The 27,192-nt window shown below is 57.3% G+C and overlaps 1 protein-coding gene across 1 annotated transcript; it reads right to left on the minus strand.

Moving 5' to 3' along the window:
• Positions 1-2,840: 2,840 nt before the first annotated feature.
• Positions 2,841-22,311, minus strand: Akt1 (AKT serine/threonine kinase 1). The gene is made up of 14 exons (XM_051152238.1): positions 22,258-22,311; positions 19,922-20,057; positions 11,216-11,344; positions 8,280-8,391; positions 7,897-8,044; positions 7,341-7,472; positions 7,199-7,264; positions 6,584-6,652; positions 6,189-6,314; positions 5,993-6,121; positions 5,705-5,919; positions 5,501-5,588; positions 4,126-4,228; positions 2,841-3,772 (listed from the first exon to the last, which is right to left on the minus strand). Exons 2-14 carry the CDS (start codon positions 19,965-19,967, stop codon positions 3,693-3,695), a joined length of 1,443 nt encoding a protein of 480 aa, XP_051008195.1. The 5' UTR covers positions 19,968-20,057; positions 22,258-22,311; the 3' UTR covers positions 2,841-3,692.
• Positions 22,312-27,192: the final 4,881 nt, after the last annotated feature.

Genomic DNA, 27,192 nt, shown 5'->3' on the forward strand with positions numbered 1-27,192 from the left:
GTGGTGTGCACATGAGTGTGCATGTGTGGAGCCAGCAATCTACTTTGTGGTGGTGGTTTGATCTGGTTTTTGAGGCAGGGCCTCATTTGGCCTGCAGCTTACTGATTAGGTTAGGCTCTCTGCACAGTGGGCCTCAGTCTCCCCAGCCTCAGTATAACAGATGCTGCCTGTTTTTTTTTTTTTTTTTTAAATCTGTACTCTGGGGTCAAAACTTAGGTCATGTGTCCATGGCCAGCATTTTACTAACAGTGCTCCAGCCCCTGTGCAACTTTGAAAAAGAACAAAGTACCTAGACATTGGACAGCACCCAGTCAGATGTAACCCCAAAGAAGGAACTTAAGATGGGCCCAGGGTGTCAGCTCCTGCCTGTGGAGCACTCAGCTGTGGTGTGGGAGGGGATTCAGAGAACTTCTATAAAGGATTAAGGTTTGGGGATTAGATCTCGGGTGGGCAGAGTTTGCATGCCAGATTGTCAGTGGGGGCTGCACACTGCCATCAGAGCGCCCTTGAAGGTGTTACTCATATTGTTGAGAGCCAGGGAAGGGACAAGAAGCAGTCCACATTCCCAACAAAGGGATGTGGACAGGATCCTCACCAGGGCCTTCAGACTCCACTGGGTAGGCCTCCCCTTCCCTAGTGCAGGCCACCTAGCCCTTCCTTGTGGTGAAAGCTTTGCCTTATAAAAAGCCACTGTCATCGCTACAGTTGTGTAGCAGTTTTCCTGCAAGATTAAACTTTGCCATCTTGGAGACACAGGGTGTTGGGAACACAGGGTATTGGGAATACATGGTGAAACACTCCTCCTGCAAGGGAGCTCTTTAAGCTCAAGTAAACTCAAGGGCTTCAGGAAGTCCCTGAAACTGACCAGATTCACTAGGGCTGTCCCTCTCAAGCATTCTCAGATCTGTCTGGAACAGGCAAAAATCCCCTAGCTGCCTCAAATGCTCACTCTTTAGGCTGTTCAGTTGCCTTATAGTTTGTGAGGTATGTTTCACCTATGCCTTGGTGATGCAGCTGTCTTTTGAGTCATTTCTATTCCTGTAAATAAACACACACAAACACACACGCTGTTGTTTTTGTTTTTCAAGACAAGGTCTCTCTGTTGCTAGCCCTGGCTGTCCTGGACTCCTTTTGTAGACCAGGCTGGCCTCGAACTCAGTGATCCGCCTACCTCTGCCCCCCCCCCCCCCCCCCGAGTACTAGGATTAAAGGCGTGTACCACCACTGCCCAGCTCACCTATATTTTTGTATGCTACCCCTGTAAAACTCATTAGTTCACCAGGTTGGACTTTGGTATCTGTACTTTGGCCTGTAATTGGTTCCCTAGCTGGGGTGAACAGATGTTTGCTCACGTCTCCCCAAGAATAGTGTCATACTACAAGTGTTTAACCAAACATATCCCAGAACATCAAAAGGTCTTGTTTCAACTCAGCCCCCGTAAGATAAACAGTAAACTTCCTTTTCTCCTTTCTTGGCCTTAGTAGGTCATTTCCCTAAATGGAAGCTATAACCATTAAGCAATTACTCATTCCCACTGGTCCCCACCCTGGCAAACATCATTCTGTTTTCTGCCTTATGAGTTAGAGTAATTTAGATACCTCATTTAAGCTTACCCTAACTACCATGGCTGCAGGACCTAGCCCCTCATGTGCTCTGGTTGCTATAGGCTGCCTTTGGTGAGGGTACCATCTCCCAAGAACACTCCCTAGATGCCTGCCTCCCAGTGATTCTGCTGGTCAGCTGCATGAACTACAGTAGGCTCAGAAAGTCACCATTACCATATTCACTCTCACTAGGAGCTTTGCCCACCTCTGTGATGGGCGCACATTGTTAAATACCTGAGACTTCAGGGCCCTTTCCTCTGTACTGGAGACATCCCTGAGGGGTCTCCTGGAAAGAGCAGTTGCAGCACTCCATCGGGCCCAGCCCTGGCCTTTAGCTGTGTTTGTTGCTACATTTCAGCCACTCTAGGTCACAAAAAGCACTATTTGCCCTGTGCTTATTTTCTTCCCCTCTCCCTCCCTCTTTCCTTCCTAACAGGTTTTGCTATGTACACCTGGCTGGCCTTGACTCAAGTGCTAGTACTAAAGGTGTGTACCACCACCCAGATCTGGTGCTTTTTTTAAATCTGTAAATTCTTACTTCAAAAGTATGATAAGCAATGTTGTGTACTGTTCCAGAAAGGCTCTAGAAGTCGCCACTTGTGTGGCCTGTGGTCACCCAGAGACAAACGTGGGCTGTTCTAGAGGTAAATCTTTTCATCTTCTAGAGGTCCAGACCATCACCTGCCCTGTCTTTGCAAGAGTCAGACTCCATCCCAGCAAAACCACCAGCCATTGAGCTCATACCTACAGCGAGTCAGTCCAGCACCTGCAGGCCTCTAAATGTTTTGCTGGGCAGTTGCTGTTGCCTGCTGCAGTTCCACCAGGAGCCACCAGGTGTCACCAGCAGCGTATGCAATATATCTTGGAGGCACTTGGATTGTTGACATTCTAGAGTGACCTTGGCTCTTGTCACCATCATCCAAACCCAGAATAGTCCCCAGTTCTGCTCAGTCACAGATGTGCTATGTAACCTCAACCAGGGCCTCCTGAGCCCTTTTAAAAACTGTATCCCCAACGCGCTGCTGTCCTTCCTGGTATCAGGGCCTGGCTTCCTGCTCTGCCCAGCCACACACATGGTGGGGCTGGCAGCTGGCTTGGATAGCATCCTTTGGGGAGGACGTCCTCCACTGGAACCTTAGGACCTACTCTGAGGTGACCCCAGTCACAACCCTTCACCTTCAAACCCACAAGCAGGGCTCCCACACTTCACACCATCCAGCAAAGCAAACCACAAACTGGAAAAGCAATTTTTATTGAATTTGGAGGGACAGTTTCTTATTATAATAGTAAAAATGCTGAAGTTGAATGTTGTAAAAAACGACATGGTGCAGCAATGGCCAGTGTGTGGCCAGGCGGGGACAGGCCGGGGTGACAGCCAGAGAGGTAAAGCATCTAAAAGGAGAAGTGCTAAGAGAAGAGCTCATGTGAGGCGGACACTCCCAGTGCGCCCGAGAACCGCCACACAGGAGGGTGAGGACAGGGGCTCTTCTGTCACCAAGATTAAAATCCTCTAAAATGCCTTTGAACAGCATGAGACACAGCAACAAGCTGAATTCGTGTTCCTCTGTCAGCCTAGGTGAGCCCTGGCCATCCCATCCAGCCCTAGTGCGGAGGCTGCTCTGTGCCCTCTCCCACCCCAGAGGGAGAGAGGCAGCTAGCAGACCACAGTGAGGTGCTTCTGGTGCCCTCTGGTTGGACTTTGGCTCTGGACCCTAAAGACAGTAGGTGGCCAGGGTGGCCAGACCGATAGGGGCAGTGAGAGGACCCACCAGGCCCATGAGCCCACACTGCACAAGGCTGCGTAAGTCCTTACTATATTTCTACATGAATCTAATTGTTCCGGGCACTGAGGCCACATCTGGCCTCAAATTGGATGAAATAAATTAAGAAAAACCCCAGGATAGTTTTCCTCCTGACCTGGCTGGGAGGCAGGCTGCTGCCCACAGAAGAAATGTCCTCCCTGCTCCTGGGCACTGGCTGGGTTCGTCCCCAGTGCATCCGAGAAACAAAACCATCAGGCACAGATGATCCATGTGGGGCTTCTGGACGGCAATGCAGGAGTGCAGAGCTGCCAGCCCTTGCCCTGGCTCAGGCTGTGCCACTGGCTGAGTAGGAAAACTGGGGAAAGTGCGGCCTCCGCTCGCTGTCTGCACACTCCATGCTGTCATCTGTGGGCCACAAGACAGGGCTCAGACCCAGACTCCACAAACAGCCCACCCACCTGCCACAAAGTAGAGGGTACAAGGAGGCCTTACGAGTGGCAGTGACCCTGGCCCTCAGAATGCTCACTCTTAGCCTGATTGCTACCACCCTCCAAAAGGGGGCTTTGTTAAAAGTGTGGGTTTGGGGCTCGAGAGGTGGCTTAACGGTTAAGGGCACGGCTGCTGTGACAGAAGACCCGGATTCATTTCCCAGTAACTACATGGCATCTCACAACCACCTGTAACTTGTTCCAAAACAAAACAAACCCTAGCATCAGTAAAAGCTTGAGACTGAGGCACCTTAGAGGGGCAGCCCTCACCTTGATCAGGCGGTGTGATGGTGATCATCTGGGCTGTGAACTCCTCATCGAAATACCTGGTGTCAGTCTCAGAGGTGACCTGGGGCTTGAAGGGTGGGCTCAGCTGTGGACGAACAGAACTGATTACAACTGTGTTCCAGCCCCTCCCTCATGCAGGCAATACTGACTTCCTGAGGGGTGAGTCACTAGCAGAAGGGCATAGCTCTAGGAGGTGAAACAGGGCAGGACAGTGTGGACAGGGGAGAGAGCACCCAGAGAAGCCCCAGAGGGACAGAGGCAGCGACTACCCATCTCCAGGCAGCAGAACAGTCCTCAAGTGCTAGGATGAAAGGCATGTGGTGGTGGCGAGCCTAAGTTTTCTCCTAAGTGGAGAAGGACACAAAGGAGACTAGACTTGAGGTGAGCTCATGTGGCTCACTGACAGCCCGGGAAGAGAAGACAAGTGGAAGGTGACGTGCACACTGGAGATGCTAACACCCCTGTGTGTCCTCAGATGCCATCCCCCAAGTCTCGTGTGCGGGCAGTGCTACTACATGTTGACTCACAGGATCTCTAGTTGGGCATGGGCAGGAGAGGAGTGCCATCCACACCCCAGAGGGCAGTGTGGGCTACCCAAGCCTGTTGTCCCATGTGGCCTACAAGGAGCACTCAAGAAGGGCAGCCTGGATACACTGCAAGCAGGTACACTGTTGAGGCCACCTGCCATGCCTTATCAGCTAGGCTACGACTGCTCAGAAGCTGAAGGGAACCTGCACTGTGCCAGAAGGGCAGGTGCTGTCCCAGAGAGCAGCATGGGCTCTCCTTGGAGCTGGATATACCTAGCCATTGCCCTCTACCCTCCGCTGGCTCTCAGGATGTGGCACATGAGGAGACCTCTGAGCAACAGGAGCACCGTCAGGGGCCTGGAGAGGCCCAGGAACTGAATGGCGTGTGCGGGGCAGCCTGCTACCCTTGTGCAGGGGCAGTACAGACGGGGAGCACGTCCCTGTGGTTCAGGAGGTGGGGCATGCGATCAGCACAGAGCTGTGAGCCCATCATGGGCATCTGAGCCAGTGAAAACTAAAGAGTGAGAGCGTCTGTATGTACACACACGCACACACACGCACGCGCGCGCACACGCACGCACGCACGCGCACACACGCACGTACGCACACGCGCGCACACACACAAGCGAACACGCACGCACACGCGAACATGCACGCACACGTACACACACACGTACACGCGCGCGCGCACACACGCACACACACGCGTACACGCGCGCACGCACACGCACGCGCGCACACGCGTGCACACACACGCGTACACGCGCGCGCACGCACACACACACGCACGCACACACGCACACAGATGGGCACTGTGGCCAGGTGCACACCTTCTTCTCATACACGTCCTGCCACACGATGTTGGCAAAGAAGCGGTGCTGCATGATCTCCTTGGCGTCCCCGGAGCCGCCACCAAGCCTGTGGGTAGAGACAGGCCCAGGCCTCAGACACGGCGCCCCCTAGCGCCTGGCCACCCCCCAGGCCCGAGGCGCCGGTGGTTACGGGGGCCCGCAGTGCCGCCTGCTGGCCCTCACCTCTGTGTGGGGTCCTTCTTGAGCAGCCCGGAGAGCAGGGACTTCGCCTCGGGGCCCAGTGTGCGTGGGAAGCGGATCTCCTCCATGAGGATGAGCTCGAACAGCTTCTCATGGTCCTGGTTGTAGAAGGGCAGGCGGCCACACATCATCTCATACATGACCACGCCCAGCCCCCACCAGTCCACTGCGCGGCCGTAGTCGTTGTCCTCCAGCACCTAGATGGGGGACTGTGTCACCATGTGTGCGGGGCATGGGGTGGGGAGAGGGACGCAGGAAGCGGCAGAGCACCTCAGGGGCCAGGTACTCAGGGGTTCCGCAGAAGGTCTTCATAGTGGCGCCATCCTTGATACCCTCCTTGCACAGCCCGAAGTCCGTTATCTTGATGTGCCCATCCTTGTCCAGCATGAGGTTCTCCAGCTGTGTGGGACACCCGGTTAGTGCGGCCCGACGCCCAGTGCCCTCCTCCCCCAGTCCGTGCACACACCTTCAGGTCCCGGTACACCACGTTCTTCTCCGAGTGCAGGTAATCCAGGGCCGACACAATCTCTGCACCGTAGAAGCGGGCCCGGTCCTCGGAAAACACACGCTCACGAGACAGGTGGAAGAAGAGCTGTGAGGTGGAGAGTGCTGAGGAGAGCTGCATGAGGGCCCCAACCCACGACCTTCAAGGCAGAGCAAAGGTTAGGCACTAGCCCCCAAAGGAACCTGAGGGCCCAGAGCCTCCAACTCAGCAGAAAGAGAACATCCCAAAATGAGCAGCTGCAGGCTCACACAGCCAGGGCTGGCAGCCCTATCTGTGCCACAGAGAGGATCCCGAGGCTCCCCGAGGGACAAGGCCACCCATCCCACGCCCAGCTCCGCAGCTGCCTACAGCCCTACCTCGCCCCCATTGGCGTACTCCATGACAAAGCAGAGGCGGTCGTGGGTCTGGAATGAGTACTTCAGGGCCTGGAGCGGAAGCAGACAGGCTGAGCGCCGAGGAAGTCCCAGCCATCCTCAAGATGTGCCAGGGCATGTTTGTGTCTTGAGATAAGGTGCCACTGTAGCCCAGGCTGGCCCGGAACTCAGCCGCCCAAGTGCAGAGACTACAGATGCAAGGCACTGTGCCAATTGCATATTTTACAATGAGGAACATGAGGTCTGCGATCAAGGGCAGGGCAAGATGGCTCAGAAGTTGACTGTACCAAGTTCTGGGGTTACCAAAAGCCTCCAAGTGGGGAGTGTGATACAACAGCTTCGAGTCTCCAGAACTGGGGTGCTGAGCCCTATTACTGATTACAGGTGGCTCTGCTTAAAGGCAACAAGCTGAAAATGCTGACCCTGGAATTAACCAAGTTGCTGTAGTTTAACTGAGCTCCACCCAACAAACCCCAAGGAAACCTCCAGGAGCCAGCCTAGAAGATGGGTCTGAGAGGGCTGGAGGCCATGAAGCCCTTATGTGGGTTTGCATGAGTGTGTGAGTGTGCGCGTGTCAGAGTGATGGTCACTACTTACTGTAAGGAAGGGATGCCTAGAGTTCTGCAGGACACGGTTCTCAGTAAGCGTGTGGGCAACCTCATCCTGGAAGGAGAACCGAGTGAGCACCCATCTCCCCCGCACTCCTCTCAGCCCCTGCTCTGCCCCCGCACCCCCGCACCTTGGCAACGATGACCTCCTTCTTGAGGATCTTCATGGCGTAGTAGCGGCCTGTGGCCTTCTCCTTCACCAGGATCACCTTCCCGAAGGTGCCCTTGCCCAGCAGCTTCAGGTACTCAAACTCGTTCATGGTCTGCGGGTAGGAGCCACGAGCCAGTTAGGGAGGAGCCTTGCTCACCACAGCCTAGGGAAATAAACAGCACTGCCACTGCCTTCAGCTTGACAGTGTCTAGAGTGAGCAAGGCTCCTCCAGTTACAGCAAACTCAAGGAGCTGGAGACAAGCCAGGCCCTTCTCACATCTGCAGGCCTGTGGGCTCAGTGAAGGGCTCTTCAGCTCAGAGCACTGGGGCTTGGGGGATGGTGGGCATCTGTATTACACCTTTTTTCTTTTTTCTAAGTACTCGGGTCTCAGGCATGCTAGGCAAGCACTCTGCCAAATGAGGTATACCCACAGCCCATGTCAGGGGAGGCATCAGACCTAGGCATGAGGCCCAGCAGGAGGCCAGGCAGGGGTACCTGGACCTGAAGCCCCAGTAGAAGCAGAGCCCAGACTCACCACACGGTGCTTGGGCTTGGCCAGGGAAACCTCCATCTCCTCAGCCCCTGAGTTGTCGCTGGGCGAACCTGATCGGAAGTCCATCGTTTCCTCCTCCTGCCTCTTGAGTCCATCGGCCACAGTCTGGATGGCAGTGGTCCACTCTTCCCTGCAGGTCAGGTGAGGTCTCAGGCACCAGCAGGCGCTGCGCCATGGCATTCGCCCACCGCTTGCCTGGCTGCCTGGTCCTAAAACTGCAGGCAACCACCCACAACTGGGTCTCCATGTACACAAGAGTTAGAACCTCAGGGTACTAGGGACACCGTTGCTGCTCCCCACACCCCACGTGGACCAGCCCCCTCCTCCAGAGTGGGCTCAGTGCTGTCGGCACCCTGCCCACTCACCGCTCTTCAGGCGTTTCCACATGGAAGGTGCGCTCAATGACTGTGGTCCACTGCAGGCAACGAATGATGAAGGTGTTGGGCCTTGGCCGCTCTGTTTTCATCAGCTGGCATTCTAAAGGAGAGGTCAGGGACCATCTATCTGCACAATCCGCCTGTTCCTCCATGAAACCCTCCTCACAGTCCTGGCCAGACAGACCATCCCCCACCTCACCCATCCTGCCCCAGGAAGGTGCGTTCCATTCTCCCTTCTCAAAAATTATTTGCTGGGCAGTGGTGGCACACGCCTTCAATTCCAGGACTTGGGAGGCTGAGGCAGGTGGATCTCTGTGACTTTGAGACCAGCCTGGTCTACAGAGCAAGTTCTAGGACAGCCAGGGGTACACAGAGAAACTCTGTCTCAAAAAACCAAATAGTTTATTTGAAGGGCTGGAGAGATGGCACATTGATTAAGAGCACTAACTGCTCTTCCAGAGGACTGGAGTTCAATTCCCAGCAACCACATGGCAGCTCACAACTGTCTGTAGCTCCAGTTCCAGAGATCTGATACCCTCCTCCCATCTCTACAAGGAACGAACACACACACACACACACACACACACACACACACACACACACACACACACACACACACACAAGCACCCTTACACAAAACAGTAAAATGTAAAGAATTTTTTAAAGTTTTAAGACAAATGTTTATTTTTGAGAAGGGGTCTTTGCTGTGTAGCCCTGGAACACTCCGAATAGATCAGAAGCCTCAAACTATGGCAATCCTCCTGCCTCTGCCTCTGCCTCTGCCTCCCACATGCTTAGTTTACAGGTTTCAGCCTCTACCCCTGGCTTTTTTGTTTCCTAAGGCAGGGTCTTGCTATGTAATTCTGACTGACCTGAACTCACTATGCAGTCTAAACTGGTCCTGAACTTCAGGCAGTCATGCCTCAGCCTCCTGAGTGCTAGGACTACAGCATGAGCCAGGTCACCTCGCTCCACCTGCTCTTCTAGCCCTGATGCCCTTCACAGATCAGACTGCCAAGACCTGCCAGCCGAGGCCCTCTGCTCTGAGGGGCAGGCTCTACGAGAGGCTGGCTAGGCTGTATCAGTTAGCCCTGCCCTGTGACTCCTAAAGTGCTGACCTCAGGCTGGGCCTCAGGGATTGAGGACACCGTTATGTCCAGGAGGGGCAGGGGTACACAGCCCATCCACTGCATTGGGTACAGGAGTAGCCTGCTGCTTCCCCAACCACACCCAGTCTCTGGAAAAGTTACACACACATGCAACACCCAGACCCAGCACTCACTGGAGCACACTCTGGAGGATGGATACCCAGAGTGTACACTCTGATGCACACACCTACAGTATGTGCACCTTTAAGGGTGGGACAAGGGAACAGCTCAGGCCCTGAGGGTACGTGTGCAGCCAGAGGGCTTCCTGGCAAGGCACTGTAAGGCAGGAGGGGCTGAGGGGCCTCCCACATTCCACCGTCTGGGTCCTGGTAATGTGAGGGGCCTCCAGGCTCCAATGAATGAGCTGGGGGCAGTCTGCCAAGCCAGGGGCCAAAAGGGGCTTGAGGCCCAGCCTTGGGGAAGGCCTGTGTCAACACGGGATGGAAAATAACCCTGAGCCTTGTCCCCAGCACGTCTAAGACAGCCTGTCGGGCCAGCCGATGAAAACTCGCACCAAGCCACCCTCAGAACCCAGCTCTGAGGAAGAGCTTGAACTGAACTGGACACAGCTCCACCAGCTCTGCTCCCCACTAGGTATAAACTGCCCACCTCCTGAGGCCCAGAACCTTTTTGAACGCCAGGCCCTGCCCACTGCTCAGGAGCCCCCTGGCTGGTGCCCGTAGCTATGTGTCTGCTCTGGAGAGGCCCCTTTCCTCCCACCTGCAGGACTCTATCCCCGTGCAGCTGTGCAGGCAGCAGCTAAGCTAAGCCCCGAGGCTCTGGGGCAGACCTGGGAGCTGGCCCGGGATCTGAGGCGGGTCAAACAGCGCTGCCTGCAGGGCAGAGCACACCAACAAGTTCAGGGGAGCTGGGCGCAGGCACACGCCTTTAATCCCACCACTGGAGAAGCAGAGGCAGGTGAATCTCTGTGAGTTGAAGGTCAGCCTGATCTACAAAGCAAGCCTGGAACAGCTATGGCTACACAGGAAAAAACCCTGTCTAAAAAACCAAAAAGAAGACGAAAGAAGGAAGAAGGAAGGAAGGAAGGAAGGAGGAAGAGGAGGAGGAGGAGGTGGCGGCGGCGGCTCCTCAGGGGATAGAGTGCAGACCAAGCTATGGTAGGCACACACTCTAGACTCCAGGCCAAGGATGATCCCAGACTGTGCAGTTAGTGACCCATACAGCTCAGACACACTGCTGCTTAACACAGTCAGACTCAGCCACATCTACAAAACTACCAGGACCGGGCAGAACTGGGCTGTCACAATGTGGCACAGAGAACAAGAACGCAGCATCTCGAGCTCCAGGCTCCTGAAGGTAGTTTCAGTGTCCCCAACACCAACCCTTAGTAAAGCTCACTCCCGCTGGCACTCCAGCTAAGGGAACCATAAGACTCATAGGGCAAAGGGCTTCTGATGGCCTCCTCAGGGAGAATTAGAGGCCTGGGATGCTGCACGCTCTTAGAGCTGGGAGCCTCCCACTGTCTACCCAAGAGCTCCTAATGAATGTCCTTGAATGGCTGTTTAGTCCCCATTAGAGGGACCCAGGTCAACCCATCCTCTAAATCAGGTCCAGTCACCACATGCTGGACCAGTCAGCCTTCTAGCAAGGGCTCCCTGGTCCCACCAGAGCTGGCCTCTCACCAGCCCTTCAGGAGGTGACAGAGGGCCAGCAATGCCCAGCACCCTAGGACAAAGAGGGGGCTCTCCTCAGGCTTCAGCCTCCCTGCTGTCCTGTCTAGCCGTCCCGTTCGGCCCATGTGGCTACAATGCTTACGTGCCACTGAGAAGTTGTTGAGGGGGGACTCGCGCTGCTCCACATCCTGAGGCCGCTCCTTGTAGCCAATAAAGGTGCCATCATTCTTGAGGAGGAAGTAGCGTGGCCGCCAGGTTTTGATGTACTCCCCTGTGGGGACAGGAGACATAAGGAACCGCCTGTGAACACCACTGCAGACCCAGGAGGTGTCACAGCTGGGACAGGGGTGCTGCGGCCAGCTGAGCCCTGCCCCGGTCGCCCAGGTACACCGGAACATTGTCCCCTCCATTCTGCAGCATCAGCCATAAGCCAGCGCCATTCAGGCGTCAGAGCAGATGTCCTCTGTGGTCTCCCAGCGACTGTCATTTTTCATACTGACACCCGGAAAAAATGTTTAATTTACATTTTGCCGAGCAAGGAGTCTGAACAACAGGGAACTAACTAATTAGGCAATTTCTTCATCTGAGGGGACACTAGGCTGAGGACAGGAGGGGCAGCCCACAGGGCTGGGGTCCCTGAGCTCTGTCTGGGATAAAGTCTGCCTGCCCCACGGAGACCTAAACAAGGGCACCTGGAAAGGTGTGTGATGAATGACTGCTTGTCCAGGCTACCCACCACTAGGTTCTCCTGGGCACAGACCAAGTCACAAGGTCAAGCACCCTGGTCTCAGGCTCCAGGCAGGCTCACCAGCTTTCCTTCTGTGCCCTGCCCCTTACGGTAGGTACCAAATATAGGTGTTCCCTGAGAACACTTCCCAGGTGAGAGGCCATCTACCCAGTACGGTATGTCAACTAGGACCCCCTCCAGGCTCTCAGGACACTCAGGGTGCCCATGCCCCACCTCCTCCATCTCCCCTGGCTAGCCCCTTCCAGTCAACACACTGAGAAACATTTCCAAACACCAGTGTTGCTCTGCATGACCCTAAAACCCTGCACTTTGAAGCAGGACAAAAGAAAGCCTAAGTGGTGGAGGAGGCTCATGGTGAGCCCAGAGAACTGCTCAGAGCCCCCACCAGGCCAAGACCCCCATGCCAAGGGGTGAGCAGCTACCAGGCTAAGACCCCCACACCAGCGGGCGAGCAGCTACCAGGCTAAGACCCCCACGCCAGGGGGCGAGCAGCTACCAGGGCTAGGGGTCCTACTTCTTCATCACTGCAGATCTCCTAGGACTGACATCAGCACTGCCATAGACCCCAGCCCCACAACAAGCAGGGGCAGCAAAGCAAGAAAGCCCTCCTGACTTTGGCATGTGCCCAAATGTGGCTGGGGCTCCTCCAGGGCACAGGCAAGTTGGTCCTGTCTCTCTTCAGGGGCCGACAGTCCACATGTATCCACGGCACCTGTCCACCCATTCCAGCCTCACAGCTTTAGGTCCCAAAAGCCCAGCTCTCCGACCCAGCCACCTCCCGCAGCCACTGGAGGCCTCAGAGCAATGGCCAAAGCCAGCCCTCCCTCCCTCAGGAGGTCTGAGGCCTGAACAACTTGCCTACATAACAAGAACACAGGACAGGGGCCCCACCCAGCTCCGCACAGTCCCCTGAGCCCCTGCAGGCACCAGCCCTGCGCCCCTGACCAGGTGGCACACACCTGCAAGTGTTCACAAGCCCGGCAGCCCCTCCCCTGGCACAGGACCTAGAAGGTGCAATGGTAGGCAGGGGCTCTGAGTAACACAGCAGAGCCACTGGCGGGTGTGCAGCCCACCCCCATCCTATTCCTTCCTGGGCCACCCACCGCGTGTGCCCACCCGCCAGCACCAGTCTGGAGCTGTCGGCCCCTGATGGAGTGCCTCCCATCTCACCAGCTGCTGCTCCCCGGGACACTAACTGAGTTGGAGGCTGATGAGCAACGCACCCGCGCCCCAGAAATTCATCTTGATTTACCAACTGCTGCCCACCCCACTGTGCCCAGTGCAGGCTCCCAGCTTTGTACACCCCCCTCCCCACGCAGACCACCACCCTGACCCTGAATCTCATACAGGCTCTTAGACCACATGACCAGGCTCCAGGCCAGCCAGGCAGATTCCAGACTGTGGACCTGGAGGTACAGGCAGGGTGGCACTCACCAGCCCCACGACCTAGGTGTCTTTCCCTCCCTGGCCACACAAAGCACACAAAGGCCACACTGCCAAGGAGAAATGTAAAGTGAAGCGACCTCATTAAGTCTTTCCCGTGGCGGCCCCTCCAGAGGAAAGGGCCACAGCTCTCGATACACACAGATCTCTTTCTTCATCTCCGGCCTCAAGGTCTAGCCAAGTGGTCACTGGGGTACCAGCTGAGCCAGCTGCAGCCTGGGCCGTGGCCTGCATGTTAATGAGTTCAGTCCAGACAGACCCCGAGTCCCACCCCACTATAGAAACGGGCCAGCAGGACAGACAAATACAAGAGGTGGCTGCCCTTGTCTTTCATGGCTACATGGTAGCAAGGAATACCCTGTCCACTCCAGGGGTCTCTCTTGGGGACACACACTTCTTCACACTCTAGCAAGGAGAGAGTGACACTGAGCCATTCTGTGGAAGGGCTCTGCTCTGGTGGCTCCCTCACACCATCTGGATGCTCCATACCCTGAACTCAGGCAAGCCAGAGTCCAGCTGGGGAAACACAGCTCTAGGTGGGACCTCCACCTGTCTACACAGCCCCAGGGAACACAGGTACACATGGTCCAGGAGAGGTGCCGGGCTCCTCCACCTGGAATTTCCTTACCAGGCCTGTGTTCACAAATACATGGACAGATGACAAATGACCAGGTGCCGCCTACACAATGTGTCCCCCAAGGCTCTCGAGGCCAGATGCCTGACAACGGCTTCTCAATCAGAAACAAAACACAGCCAAGCAACAGACACCCAAGGCTGTGCCCAGTCCTGACATCACAGCAGACCCACCTCCCCACCACACACCCCTGCCCAGTCCTGACGTCACAGCAGACCCACCTCCCCACCATACACCCCTGCCCAGTCCTGATGTCACAGCAGACCCACCTCCCATCATACACCCCTGCCCAGTCCTGATGTCACAGCAGACCCACCTCCCACCATACACCCCTGCCCAGTCCTGACGTCACAGCAGACCCACCTCCCCACCATACACCCCTGCAAGCTCATCCAGGCCTCACACCCGCTATGCAGAGACAAAGCCAGGACCAGCCCTACCCAAGGGCCTACCCCACCTTCTTGCAACAAGACTAGCACCGAAGAAGAGGCAAGGGCTCCCCCACACCTCCAGGGCTCCCTCAGGCCCACCTCCACCCACTCTTCCAAGATCCTGTCCAATCTTGGGGGAAAGGTTACCCAGAGATGCCACTCACTGCTGTCCTCAAGGCCTACACCCTCTAGCATCTGTGTGCATTAGCCTCCACATGTCTCCCCCAGGGGCTCCTGTACCTAAATCATCGTGCAAAGAGCGGGGTGGGGGATGGGGGGGAAGCTGGGTGTGTCAGTGCAGCACTCAAGAGGCTGAGACAGGTGGATCTCTCAAAGTTCAAGGCCACTCTAGCCTAGTCTATGCAGTGAGTTACAAGCCAGCCAAGACTACACAGAGATCCTGCTTAGAGAGAAGGAGGGAAGGAAGATGGGAGGGAGGGAAGGAGGGAGGGAGGGAGGGAGGGAGGAGGACAGCAGGCTGGCTAAGGCCAAGACCTACGCCTGCGGACACGCCTAGGGGTACCCACGCCCTAGGTAGGCACAACAAGAGTCCTCCTATGCAGGCCTGGGCCCTGCGTCCTGATCACTGTGAACACTCTCTCCAAGTCCCTGGATCCTGGGCAAACTGCTGGATAAACACTTTGCCGCAGTGGCGGTGGCAGTGGCAGGCAGCAGCTGGCAAGGCGCCAGGCGGCACCGAGCTGTTTCTCCACAGCAAAGTGAGCCCCAGCAGGCCCGGGGAGCAGGCGCCAGCTGACAGCAGCGACCAAACGTCCCCCGCCACCAGCACATCCATCGCACCGACAGCTGCTGGGCGCCCATTTACCTTCTCCAGCACATTGAGCAAGCGGTTGGTCTGCGCATGGCAGCCCACTGGGGCTATCAGCCCGGCTATCGCTGGGCAGCGGGTGGTCAGCAGGTGGCAAGGTCATCTCCCAGGCCCAGCTGCCCAGGCCCCTCTGGAGACCCTGGGATCCATATCTCTTGATCCCCAATAGACTCAGTGACCAAGAGCTGAGCAAAGGCAGCGAGTGGAAGGGTGTGCTGCCCATGAGCAGGTGACACTCCAGGTCTGGTGTCACCAGGTCTGGCCCAGGCGGAGCTTTTCTGAGAGGAGTGCTCATGTAGGTCCCCAGCAATGCTCAGGGTGGGGCACCAATGCCCAGTCTGGGCCTGAGGAAGGCTAGCAGTCCACTGAGCCTGGGCGGGCTTTTTGCCACAGCCTGTAACTCTAAAATCTCACCTAGCAGGAGGCAGGGCTCACTGTACCCACTAGCTTGAGGTTTAGATAAAGGGACCCTAGAGGTAACAGAGAGGCAGGAAATAACCAGAGCTGAGGGTCTGCCAGGCCGCAAACCTCACAGGCAGGCCTAGGCAGAAGGGCCAAGACACAGCAAGCACACAACATACTGCGAGTAAAGTGACAGACCCCTTGGCACCTTCCACTGCTCTGGGATCTACCTCACACGGTGGTGACTAGGTCTCCAGCCTTCTAGAAATGACCAGGAGCAGAGCGCTTCCCTACTGGCACACCCAGCCCAGCTCCCTGCGCCAGACTGTGCTCTACCCACCCACGCCTTACGCATATCCACCTCCTCCACAGCACTCCCTACGCTCCCAGTACCAGAAAGGAAGGCCAGCCTAGAGCCCCACCTTGCTGCACACCCAGCACATCCCCAAGCCTCCCATACCACTCAGATCATCCCATTCAGCTTAGTCCCAGTTTTTGTGCAAGCCACATGGCCCCTGTCCTGTGATAGAAGCAAGATATCCAGAGGCAAACGATAAGTCCCTGCACGTCAGGAAGTGCAGCTCCCTGCAGACAGGCCACTGGTACTGAGGGGCTCCTGGCTGCTCCTCCACCCACCCACCCCGGCTGGGGCCTAGGTCTTGGCCGGAGAGGCTCTTCTGGGGAAGTGCTGGGCGTGAGTGGAGCACAGTCACAGTGGGGTGGCTGGGACAGCCACAGCTACTTAGGGAGGGCCTAAGGGTTGGTGCTGGCTCTAGGCCTGGCCTGGGTGTGACTGGGCAGGGAGGACTGCCAGCAAAGGACAGGACAGTTCTCCCCGCTAACCCATGGCACTTCTAGGAACCAGCCTGGTGCAACCCCTCAAGCTACTCCTAGCAGTGACAGTGGGTCCTGGTTCTGGCTATCCACGTAGGACACCACCTCCTCCCAACTCAGCTCTCAGTGTCCCCCTGTGCGATGCACTCTGCCTCCCTGCAGAACCAGCAGGGCCAAGAAGCAGCTCAGTGGAGTCCCATGTCCACACACACTTTCCCTCACCTCCTTGTGGCCTCCATGTGGCTCAGCCCCTTTGGGACAATTCTGTCCAGAGGACAGCAGTGTGGAAGAGAAGAGTGCTGCCCACTCTGGAGTCACCAGGCTGGGCCAGCAATGACCCCTCACACCCCAGTGGAAGGCTACCCAGCTTCCTCTTTTGTTGTTTGTTTTTAAGGGAGAACTCAACACGCTCACAAAACAGGAAACTCAGCACCAGCAGCAGCCAAGCCCCAGCTGCAGCTGCAGCCACACACTGCAGTGTGGTGTCCCCTCTGTCCAGTTCTCCAGTGGGTACCACACAGAGCACCACTCCTGTCCCTAGACACTGACCTGCACACTGGGCTCCCCCCGGGATACGATGAGTTCAGCACTCACTGATCCAAACAGACAGCCCCACGCTACATGCCCACCCCTCCATCTCTCTCCCAACCTGCTCCACCTGCCAGGTACTGACCCAGTGAGCACAGCCAGGCCGCTCCTATCCTGCTGGGCCCTCAGCTAACAGCCTGCTGAGTGAGCGAACACATGAGGTGGCCAAGAAGATCAAAGGAGACTCCCTGACCACAGTCTCTGCCAGGGCAGCTCCTGTGCATACAGCCCAGCAGGTATCAGGGATTTCGGGAACATCAACCCAGAGGAGTAACAGACAAGACAGGCCTGTGCCCTCAGTACACAGGCCCATTTGCAATCTCAGGACTGAAATCAGAGGTCAGACAAGTTCAGCCACACCTGCAACTTAACCCCAGGCTGGCTATTAAGACACCGTCAGGGTTCATTGGCCCCAAACCTCTGCATTTGGGGATATGTGACCAGCACTGAGCCCTGACGTACCTACTCTCCCAGGTGAGACCACTGCGCTCATAGTCCACCCATCTGTCCACCAGACCAGCCACCTCACGTCTAGCTCCATGTGTCTTTGCGCTTCTTGTTGGACACACAGGGAGGCTAACCCCCAGAGGCTCATCAGTTCCAGCCGCAGACCAACACACAGCTCGCAGCTCGAGTGTCTGCCCTGGTGCTGGGCACCTGCCTAGGCACCCTCTGGCCCAGAGCACAAATAAAGCTTCCAGGAAGTGGCTTGGGGACACTTCTTGAAGGGTGGATACCTAACTCCCCAGAAGTAGGAGAAATCTGGACGTAGGGCCCTTGCAGCCATGGAGTGAGGAGGAGGAATACTCCCTCTTCTATGCCCAAATAGCTCTGAAGGCGTGTTCAGCCCACAGGGGGCTTTGGGAGTTCAGCCAAGACCGACATGGGGTTCCCCAAGCCCCTGGCTGGAAACGGAGGTTCGGGGTGGGGGGACCTAGCAGAGACGGGGTCAATTCCCAGTCAGCAGTGCTCGAACCTACAGAGGAACAAAGGGGGGGGGGGGGGGGGGGGTACCCAAGGGTCTGAGGGATCATGAGACACCGAGGGACAATTGCAGTAGGCAGAGTGGCCTCAGGTTAGATGTTGAACTAACATGGCAACTCAAAACAGGGAGAGGGCTAGAACCCCAAACCAATGATGTATGCATGAATTAGAGCCCATAACATACAGGGCTGGGGGTATTCAGCAGGGAGACATGAGGGTCGCCAAGACAAGCCTTTCTCAGCAAGCACCATCAGGCCAAGCAGCAGGACACGGCTGGGCCAGAGCAGGACACAGCAGGAGGACCTGTCCAGGAACACAACATATGGACGCCATCGCCCCACCAGAACCCTTAGCACTGGAGCTGAAGGGGGATTAAGAGGCCATGAGAATGGCCCATCTTTTCTGGCCTGAGACTGGTCACCAAGCAGCTGTCCCTGAGGCTGGGAAGACCCTACCCCACAGACAGGCAGCCCCTGACAATTGCACAGGGCAGGAGGCATTGGGTCCAGGTGGGCCATCCCACAGATAACACTCTCCTCTCCACACCTTTACCTACCACAGCATAAACAGGGAAGTCAAGGCCTAAAAATCTCAATGACCTTCCCCTGGAGAGGGACAATAACATCTGCCAAATTAAGTTCAAACACAAGCCCTGCATGTCCACAGGGCCTGATGTCCTGTTCCACCTGGCCCCTTCTGAAAGCTCAGCCAGAAGGAACAATATGACACCCCCTCAAGAAGGCCTCAGAAGGGTTCCTGCCTGGGGAATGTCCCAGTAACCTGAGGCCCTAACTCTGACAGCCGGACAATAAGCATTTGTTCATGAAATAGGCTGTGAATGGACTCAGGTGGGGTTTGAGAAAAGGGAGCCAAAGGGGTTGAGTCCCATTTCCAAAGAGGAATGAGAGGTGAGGCAGACAGCAGAGGGTGACGCCGGACTCCTGCGGGGCCAGGTAAGGAGGCACTGGGGAGCAGACGGGAAGGCAGGAGGGGCCAGGTGACTGCCTCCTAGAGGAGCCCAGTGCACTCTTCCCTGGAGCCGGCAGCCTGAGGCCTCCCTGAGCTCCTGTGGCTCCCACGCTGCTCTGAGCTCTATAAACCCCATGCCCTAACACTGCCTTCTGTTCCCACTTCCCATCGCCGTCAGTGTCCCCTACAGGTCACGAAAATGCCCAATCTCCTCTGCTGGAGACCTAGAAAGGGGAGTGGGAGGAGTGGCCTGCACTGGCAAGGATCGCCCTGGAACTTCTGGCGGGGAGCAGGTCTGCAGGAAGAGGAAGTGAGGAGGGGCTGGGATGCCTGCCCTGGGGCAAGAGCTAGTGACTGTCCTGAGGCTTTGAAACGTACTCCAGGCAGGTTGGGGTGGGTGGGTGGGGGGAACAGCTGGTGGGTAAGCTGGAAGGTGGGGGGCCCTGGACCTAGGAAGAGCCCAGCTCAATCAGCTCTTCAGCTACAATGACAATATGCCTCTGCTGGGCCCGTGCTGATGACGAGCCCCCTGACTTCAGGAATCCAGGCCTGAGGTGGGCACAGGGCCAAGCCGAGCAGCCCTGCCCTGCCTGCCCTCAGGAGCCCTTGGGCAGTGCCCAGGCTACCAGCCTGCCAACCCTGGAACAGCAGCCATGTCCTTGCTGCCTTCCAGGAAAGCCAGGAGCGAGGCTGCAGCAGCTGGCCCCACCCCCAGGCCACTCACAGCAGGGCCCTGCACGGGGCCTCAGCCCCTGTCCGGGAGGCCCCAGGAGGAGGCCATGGCCTCCATACTATGGGAAAAACTGGGCCTGCACACTCCTTCTGAAGCAAGCCTAGCAAGCCAAGCCCAGCAGACTATCTTTGACTCTGCCACAACGTTGCCTGCTGGGGCAGGATAGCCCTCCCTCCCCGCAGTTCAATATCCAAGAGCTGGGCAGACCCAGGCCCAGGCCCAGCCTTGCTCCTCCTGCAGAGCAGGGACTGACCTCGTTTGTGCAGCCAGCCCTCTTTCACAATGGCTACGTCGTTCATGGTATCCGTGGCCCCCACAGACCGGGGTAACCCAGGGATGCTCAGAGTCTCTTCTCAGCAGGCTGAGCCCAACTGGCCTGGCCGCAGCGTCTAGAAGAAGCCAAAAGAGCATGTGAGGAGGCAGCGTCCTGCTTGGGGTCAGCTTTAGTGAACCCCAGAGGACCCACAGTTACCCATGTCCCCTCACGTCCAAGGTTCCCTCCTCACCCTTACTCTCTGCCAGCCTGCCTGACAGCCGCACCCACATCCAGGCCTGCTAGTCTGGGATGCAAGGCTGTGGCCAACCCCCATGTCCCTGGCCTCTGCTGGAACACTCATTTCCAGAAAGCCTTTCCTAAAAAAGGGGCAGCTCGCTCACTTGGCTACCCCAGCAAGCAGGCCGCCTCCTCCAGGCAGCCCTGACTGTTGCTGTTCCACCCCACACTAGTGACCAGGGGGTGGGGGTGAGGTGCTTGTTTGCTGTCCAAACCATGTGTTCTCAACACCCTCTACAGTGTAGGAAGCCTGGCACATCACAGGGTGCCTACATGCCGGGATTAGAAGTGCAGGGATGCAAAGCCTGGAAGGCCCAGGCAGAGTGGATAACGGGACAAAACAGCCCAGGGCCCTCAGGACAACACTACAAACTCCTGAGGCAAAACCCCAGGCCCCCTCAAAACCAGAGCGCCCTGCTTCTGAAGCTGTCTCGTTCATCTGGCTCATGTGTTCAAGACATTTACGGTTCCTCGTCAGGTCTTCTTCACACTGTGCCTGGGACAAGGAGACTTTTAGACTGCCTGCTGGTAAGGAGCACGGACGGCAGGCAGGGTGGTTACAGGCCACAGTCACGAATTCAGGAGCCTGCAAACGGGGTAGACAACACACAAGACCTACGGTCCTGAGTGGCCCACCGGCTAACCTGCGTCAAAGCAAACTTTGCTCATCTTGCAAGGGTCCCTGCCATGGCTTCTCTGCTGGAGGAACTCCTGGGAATCCTCAAACCCTAGGTCTTGTACCACCAACCTGGGACATTCTGGGGAAGAGCATTTCAGCCCTCCTTTACCTGTGAGCCTGTGCTGCCCTTCCCCTGGGACTCATGGGGGACAGCTGACCAAGACAACCCTCCCTAAGTCAACTCTCTCCAGCCCAGGAGGCTCGAGCTGGCACCAAAGTCACTGTCACTCTGCCTTGTCTGAAGCTAAAGGCGCCCTTCCCTCGGCATGGAGGTGGCATTGGAAAGCCAGAATGAAAAACATAAGCCAAGAAACCCCAACTCCTGGCTGTCAGAGTGGGTGTGGCCTGGAGGCAAAGGGTAGGACAGCAAGATCTCTCTCTGGATGTCCCCCAACCCCCACCCCGACCCAAGGTCTGTGGATGACAGTCAGCTGTCCAGAAGCCATGTAAAAATAAATCCATACGCTTCGAGTGAAAAGACACAGCAATGTTACTGCCAATGTCCACAGCCCCGAGCATGGGACACTCTTCCCATCATGCCCCCGGAGAGCCTTGCCATAAGGGCATATGGTTGCTATTGTTAAGTCTTCAGAGTTCAGCCCCTCTGGGACAGTGGCCCGTGAGCCACACGCCCAGCTGGGGCCTGACCAAGGCAACCTGCCCTTCACTTGAGTGATGGCTCTAAGCAGTCAAGACTAGCCACCATCAGGCCCGGGGGGCCTGGAGGAGGAGGAAAAGGAGGAGTGTGGCCATAGAGCAGAGGCCCGAGGTCTCACCACCGCCTAACTTAGAAACCAGCCCTCTTTAGACAGATCCATCAGTTCGCCACCTCTGGTCTCCCGGATCCCAGAGGTCCAGCCCATGCCGTCCTCCAGGCCCCAGCACCTTCAGAAACCACCTAGTCCAGGAAGCAGCTTCCGGGCCCAGGAGGGCTAGCAGTCCTTTTGTGGGCTAACCCTGGGCACCGTGCCACCGCGCACAACTTTCTGTCCGTGGGAAATAGAGTTCTCCTTCCCAGGGCCCTCCCACCGCACGCAGGCCGCGGGGCGAGCCTTTCTCCTACCCTCGCTGGCCGAGTGCCCAGACAGCCCCAGGCCCCAGGGCGCACCGGCCCCCGCTGCGCACGCTAACAGCGCCCCACTCCCGCGGCCTGGCCCCGCGGAGCGTTCACCCAAGGTCACGCGGCGGCCGCCCGCACCCTCGCCGGCGTGGGCCTCCTGCGCGACCAGCCCGGCCCCGCGCGCTCCCCGCCCAGGCCTCCACTCGGCCACTTCCTGCTCTGCTCGGAGTCGCGAGCGCGGCCGGGAACAAAGCGGGGTGGCCGCGGCCCGGAACAGGGCGCGGCGCGGGCACTCACCGGGCCGCCGCGTGCGGGCGACGGGGCCTAGCCGGGCCGCGGCCTCGGGCGCCCGCCGCTCCGCATCCCGCGAGCGGGCGCTGGGCGGGGCCGGCTGGAGGCAGCGGCGGCCGGGCGCGCGCTGCTGGCCGGATCTGGGCCGCCGCGGTGCCGGCCGCCGGGCGCTGCTCGGTCCGCTCCGCCTGTCCCGGACTCGCGTGCGCTGCCGCGCTGGGCCGGCCGCCCGCCCGCCTGCCGCCTCCGTGCCCGTGCCGCCGCCGCCGCCGCCGGCCCGCCTTCTCCCCGCCCCGCGCCCGCGCCGCCCGCCCACATCCGCCTCCGCCGCCCCGGGCGCCCCCGGCGCGGCCCGCGGCCAGGGCGAGGCACCCCGTGAGCGGGAGCGCGGCCCCGGAGGCGCCGCCCTCGGGTGGCCCCAAGCCAGGGCCACGCGGGTAACGGAGCCCCGCCGCCGATCCAGAGCTCCAGCTAGGTACCCCCTGTTTGTGAACGACCGGGCACTTTTCGGCCTAGCTTTCCAGACCCCACGGAGGCCGGTGTGGGGGAGTGAATCAGTTTGACTCTCAAGAGGGCCAACTGTCCCCATCTTGGGAGCCGGGAGAGACCGGCCACCGGTGTCCTAAAGGCCACACTACCCAAGAAGGAGGGTTCGATCAACTCGGTACTGTCTGCCACAGAAACTGATAAGGAGTCTGCAGGTGACAGGGAGAAGGGGGCACACCTGGACACCCAGAGGGAGCAGATTCAAGGGTAGGAAGCAGTCAGCCAGCCAAGACCTTGCTGCGGACCCAGATGGGCGAGGCACGGGGGGAGGGAGGCGGTTCCTTATGGTGTCCCGGAATTGAAGAGCCAAGGTGGCTCGAGCCTCTGACCCATCTTCAGTCCAACCCCCTTCAGCCTGCCCCAGCAGTTCCTGCGCGGGGCCCCTCCCTCATCCCAGAGGCCCGTATTGATAACAACCCTTCTGTGAGTTTACCTTCAATGTGTTTGGTATTTTTTTTTCCGAGGGGGGGCATTTTTTTCTTTTTGTTTTTCATCCAAGGGTCAGAGTTCAACTGGAGTGTAAACAAACAGGAGGGTAGATTTAGTACAAGCTATCGCCCAGGATGGAGTCGTTGCTAAAACCGGGGCTCCTCCTCTGGGGCTGAACCTAGGAAGCACGCCCCCCTCCCGGAGAAGAACTCACTCTCCCCTCAGCAGGGGACGCACACTCATCAGACAGCGATGCGGGGGGTGGGGTGGGGGGATCTGCTCTGCGCCCTTTCTGCCGCACAGCTGCCCCAGCTCAGAGCGCCTCCAGGGCTCTAAGTCAGAGGCCCGGCAGCATGACGGCTCTGCTCCAGCTGTACCCTGGCCTGTAGGTTGCCCTCAGAGCCTGAGAATCACACACAGATCCATCACTCACCCTCTAAACTTTCATCCCAGCACCCCCAGTCCTTCCCAGCTTCCCTGATCCCTGTGCTACACCGATCTGAGCAATGGGGAGTGGCCAGTAGGAGCCAGCAGGGCGCCCTCTTGTGGAAGACGGAGCAATTTCTGGCCGTTCTCTAAAGACCTGTCTCATTTTGGTGCTCTCCCTGAGAGCCACTGTTGAAGCACTCCTGCCTGTGGTGAGCCCTGTTTCTAGGCAGTGCCTGGTCCTGCCTGCCTTCCTTGCGTCTCCACCTTCCCCTTTGTCCACGGTCTTCATACGGTCAGGGTGGGCAAAGCGACCGATTCCCTCTTTTGGGCCCACACTAGCGACACATCTGGGCCTCCCAGACAGAAGCACGGGGGCAAGAAGCAAGCCCCAGAGCCCCGCGTCACTGAGACTCGCTGCTGCTGACATTTCTCTTTAGCCAGATGTCTCCAACAAAAACTGGGGTCCCTGACCCTCTCCTAGGCACCGAGGTCGTCGTCTTCTCTCTCATCACCTGCAGCTGCTGGTGGTTGGTAGGACTCAAGTGAAGCAGCTCCCAGGTTAGATGGCACCCCAAATCTGGAGGGGTTCTGCCTGTCCAGCTGGACTGTCGCTTTTTGTTAGCCTCTGTCATCTGAATGCCACAGGCTACTGGCCAGTAAAGAGGGACTTGGAGTGGCAGGTAACAGGGTTCTCAGCACAGATGATGGACCAGCCTGAGCAATATGGTGTGACCCTGCACATGGTCCTGCAGGTTCACTGTCTTTGTACCCCACAACTTCTCTGCCCTAAAAGCTACGTAGGGTCAGCGAGGGGTCAGGCTTTGGAGGCACTGCTAGATGCCCAGTGTGGAGGGAGAGGGATGGGGGTAGGGGAGTGGGTGTGCTGGGGGCTGGTTAGCGTCACCATTCGACATCCAGCCATCAGATTTTCAAAAGCCATTCTGTGGCAGGCTGTAGACCCATCGGCGCATACAGAAGCCATGGCCCTGGTAAAGGAACACGGATGCAGGGCCAGAGCGCTGGCTGCTCTCCCAAAGGCCCTAGTTCAGTTCCCAGCAGCCGCATGGTGGCTCACAACCTTCTAGAATGAGATCTGGTGCCCTCTTCTGGTGTACAGGTGTACATGCAGGCAGAACACTGAATACATAATAAATCTTAAAATAAATAAAAATATTTTTTAAAAAAAGGAACAAGGCTGTGGATTGTCTGAGCTGTTGACTCCCTACACAGGGCCATGCAGGAATGGAGAATGGGTTGCAGGTCAGGAGGGATCACGAATCACCCCTCTAGCTAAAGGGGTGACCTTCAAGCAAAGACAAGAATGATGAGACTGTGGTGGGGGCTTTAGGAAGGAACATCCCAGAACTAAAGGCGTCTCACCTTATAGCGTGCCCCAAAGTTAGCTTTAGTAGGCCCTAGAACGTGCTTGGGTTCCCATTTCACTAGTGGAGATTATTAAGGATATAGGACAGCAGTTCTCAGCCTCTGCATTATGATCCCTCTGGAGTTCAGATGACCCTTTCGAGGAGGGTCACCTAAAAACATTTCCATTTACAATTCATAACAGTAGCAAAATTATATTTATGAAATACCAACAAAAATAATTTCATGGTTGGGGGGGTCACCGCACACGAGGAAGTGTATTAAAGGGTCGAGGCAGGCCGGGTGTGGTGTCGCTCGCCTTTAATCTCAGCACTCGGGAGGAAGAGGCAGGCGGATCAATGTGAGTTCCAGGCCAGCCTGGTCTACAAAGCGAGTCCAGGACAGCCAAGGCTACACAAACCCTGTCTCAAACAACAACAACAACAAAAAACCAATAACAACAACAAACAAAAAACAAAACCCCAAAACCAAAAAGGGTCGAGGCATTAGAAAGGGTGAGAACCACTGATCCAAGGGCTCAGAAGCATGCTAACCCTGGGAGCGGCTGAGGCAGAGGCAGGCTCCAACCCAGGTAAGCTCAGAGAGGGTCAGTAGGATCTGGGCTCACCCTGAATAGTGACATGGGCCATTCCCTCTGAGGCAGGGGCCGGGGTAATTACTCCGTTAGTCAGAGGAGAAAACAGGTCCTCCTCAGGCAGGGATCCCAGGTGGGGCCAGCATACCACCCCTCAGCTGTGCTGTGCCTGGGTAAATGTAGCACAATTCTAGGCCCTGCGTTGCAATAGCCAGACTTAGGAAATACCCAAATATCCAGTCAAATTTGCATTTCAGAAACATCTTTTCCAGGGTGGGAAGTTTAGAGGGCCTTGCCGTGTACTGGTTTAGAAAGACTCCGCCTTCAGCCTCCTGTTCTGTATAACAATGTTATGTTTTCTTCCTGGTAAAATCTAGGCCCTCCAGAGACCCTAGCACCCTGTTCCACTCCACCGACAGCCAGGAGGCCCCACCTCACAACAGGGCGCTCTGTTCTGAGTCTAAAGAGGAAGGGGTGGGGACTCGCCAGCCCCCTCCCCCCACCCTGCCCCACCCCACCCCCGCACCCAGAATGCCTTTGCCCTGTCTCCACTGATCTTACCCTGTGAAGCCCTACTCTCTTTTCTACCTACCCTCGAGCATCCTGCTTTGTGACCCATCCAACACCCATGGTCCCTGAGCTTCAAGAAATGCAAGGTGAAAAATTCAGAATGTGCCTAGGAGCCATAGGAACCCTGGCCCTGAAGTTTAGTGCTATGTGGCCGTTTGTAAACAAGAGCGTCCAATTGACAGTCTTGTGAAGCTGACCCGAGCAACGTCTCGTCTCGAGTAAGCAACGTCTAGAGTAAATTCAAACCCCCTCAGTCAAGGCTACCCTTCCATCTGCACCCCTGGGAGACTTTCCAGCTGTCAGTGTAGCCCATGCAGCCTCAACTCCTCCAAACCTAGAGCTCTGTTCCCCCTGGAACACTCTGCCCAGGGTGCCAGCCCTGGCCTCTATCCTTGTCACCCCTCTAATCCCTGCTTGCCTAACTCTGCCGCTTCCACCCATCCCACTACATCTGCCCTATCCAGTGTCCTCTGTCACAGATCTTAGTGAGTTTGGCTGCCAGCCCAGGGTCCGCAGAGGGCGGTGATCATGTGTCAGAGACCCCAGCTCCACGGCCTGTCCCAGCCACGCTAACCTGAGCTCAAAAGAATGCTTCCTGGGTAGAAGTGAATTTCTTTTTAAGATTTGTGGTCTCCCGGTGGTGCCCTGACTGATCTGAAGGACTGTGCCTCCAAAACCGGCCCGAGGCTATTGTCAGTGACTGCGGGTGCATTGGTCCCGGGAGAAGCTGACGCCTGGGAGGTGTCTCTTTGTCCACTGGGGCAGTCCGGACCCCATGGAGGGCACAGAGACCCAGGAGACAAGTATCGCGAGAGGGTCCCGTACCCCCTCCCGCCACAGAACGCGGGCTGCTTCTAGCGGGGCCGACCGGGTGGGGCGGACAGAAAAGGGGTAGCGAGTGACCTCAGCGGCTCCGCCGCTCCGGGAAATCGCCTGTCCCGCCCCCTCCAGCCCTAACTCGGAGTTTCACTCTCCGGGGCGGGGCAAGCAGCCGGCGTTGCCCGGCCAGC

This window comes from Acomys russatus, chromosome 1 (assembly GCF_903995435.1).
Source record: "Acomys russatus chromosome 1, mAcoRus1.1, whole genome shotgun sequence".
Lineage (NCBI taxonomy): Eukaryota > Metazoa > Chordata > Mammalia > Rodentia > Muridae > Acomys > Acomys russatus.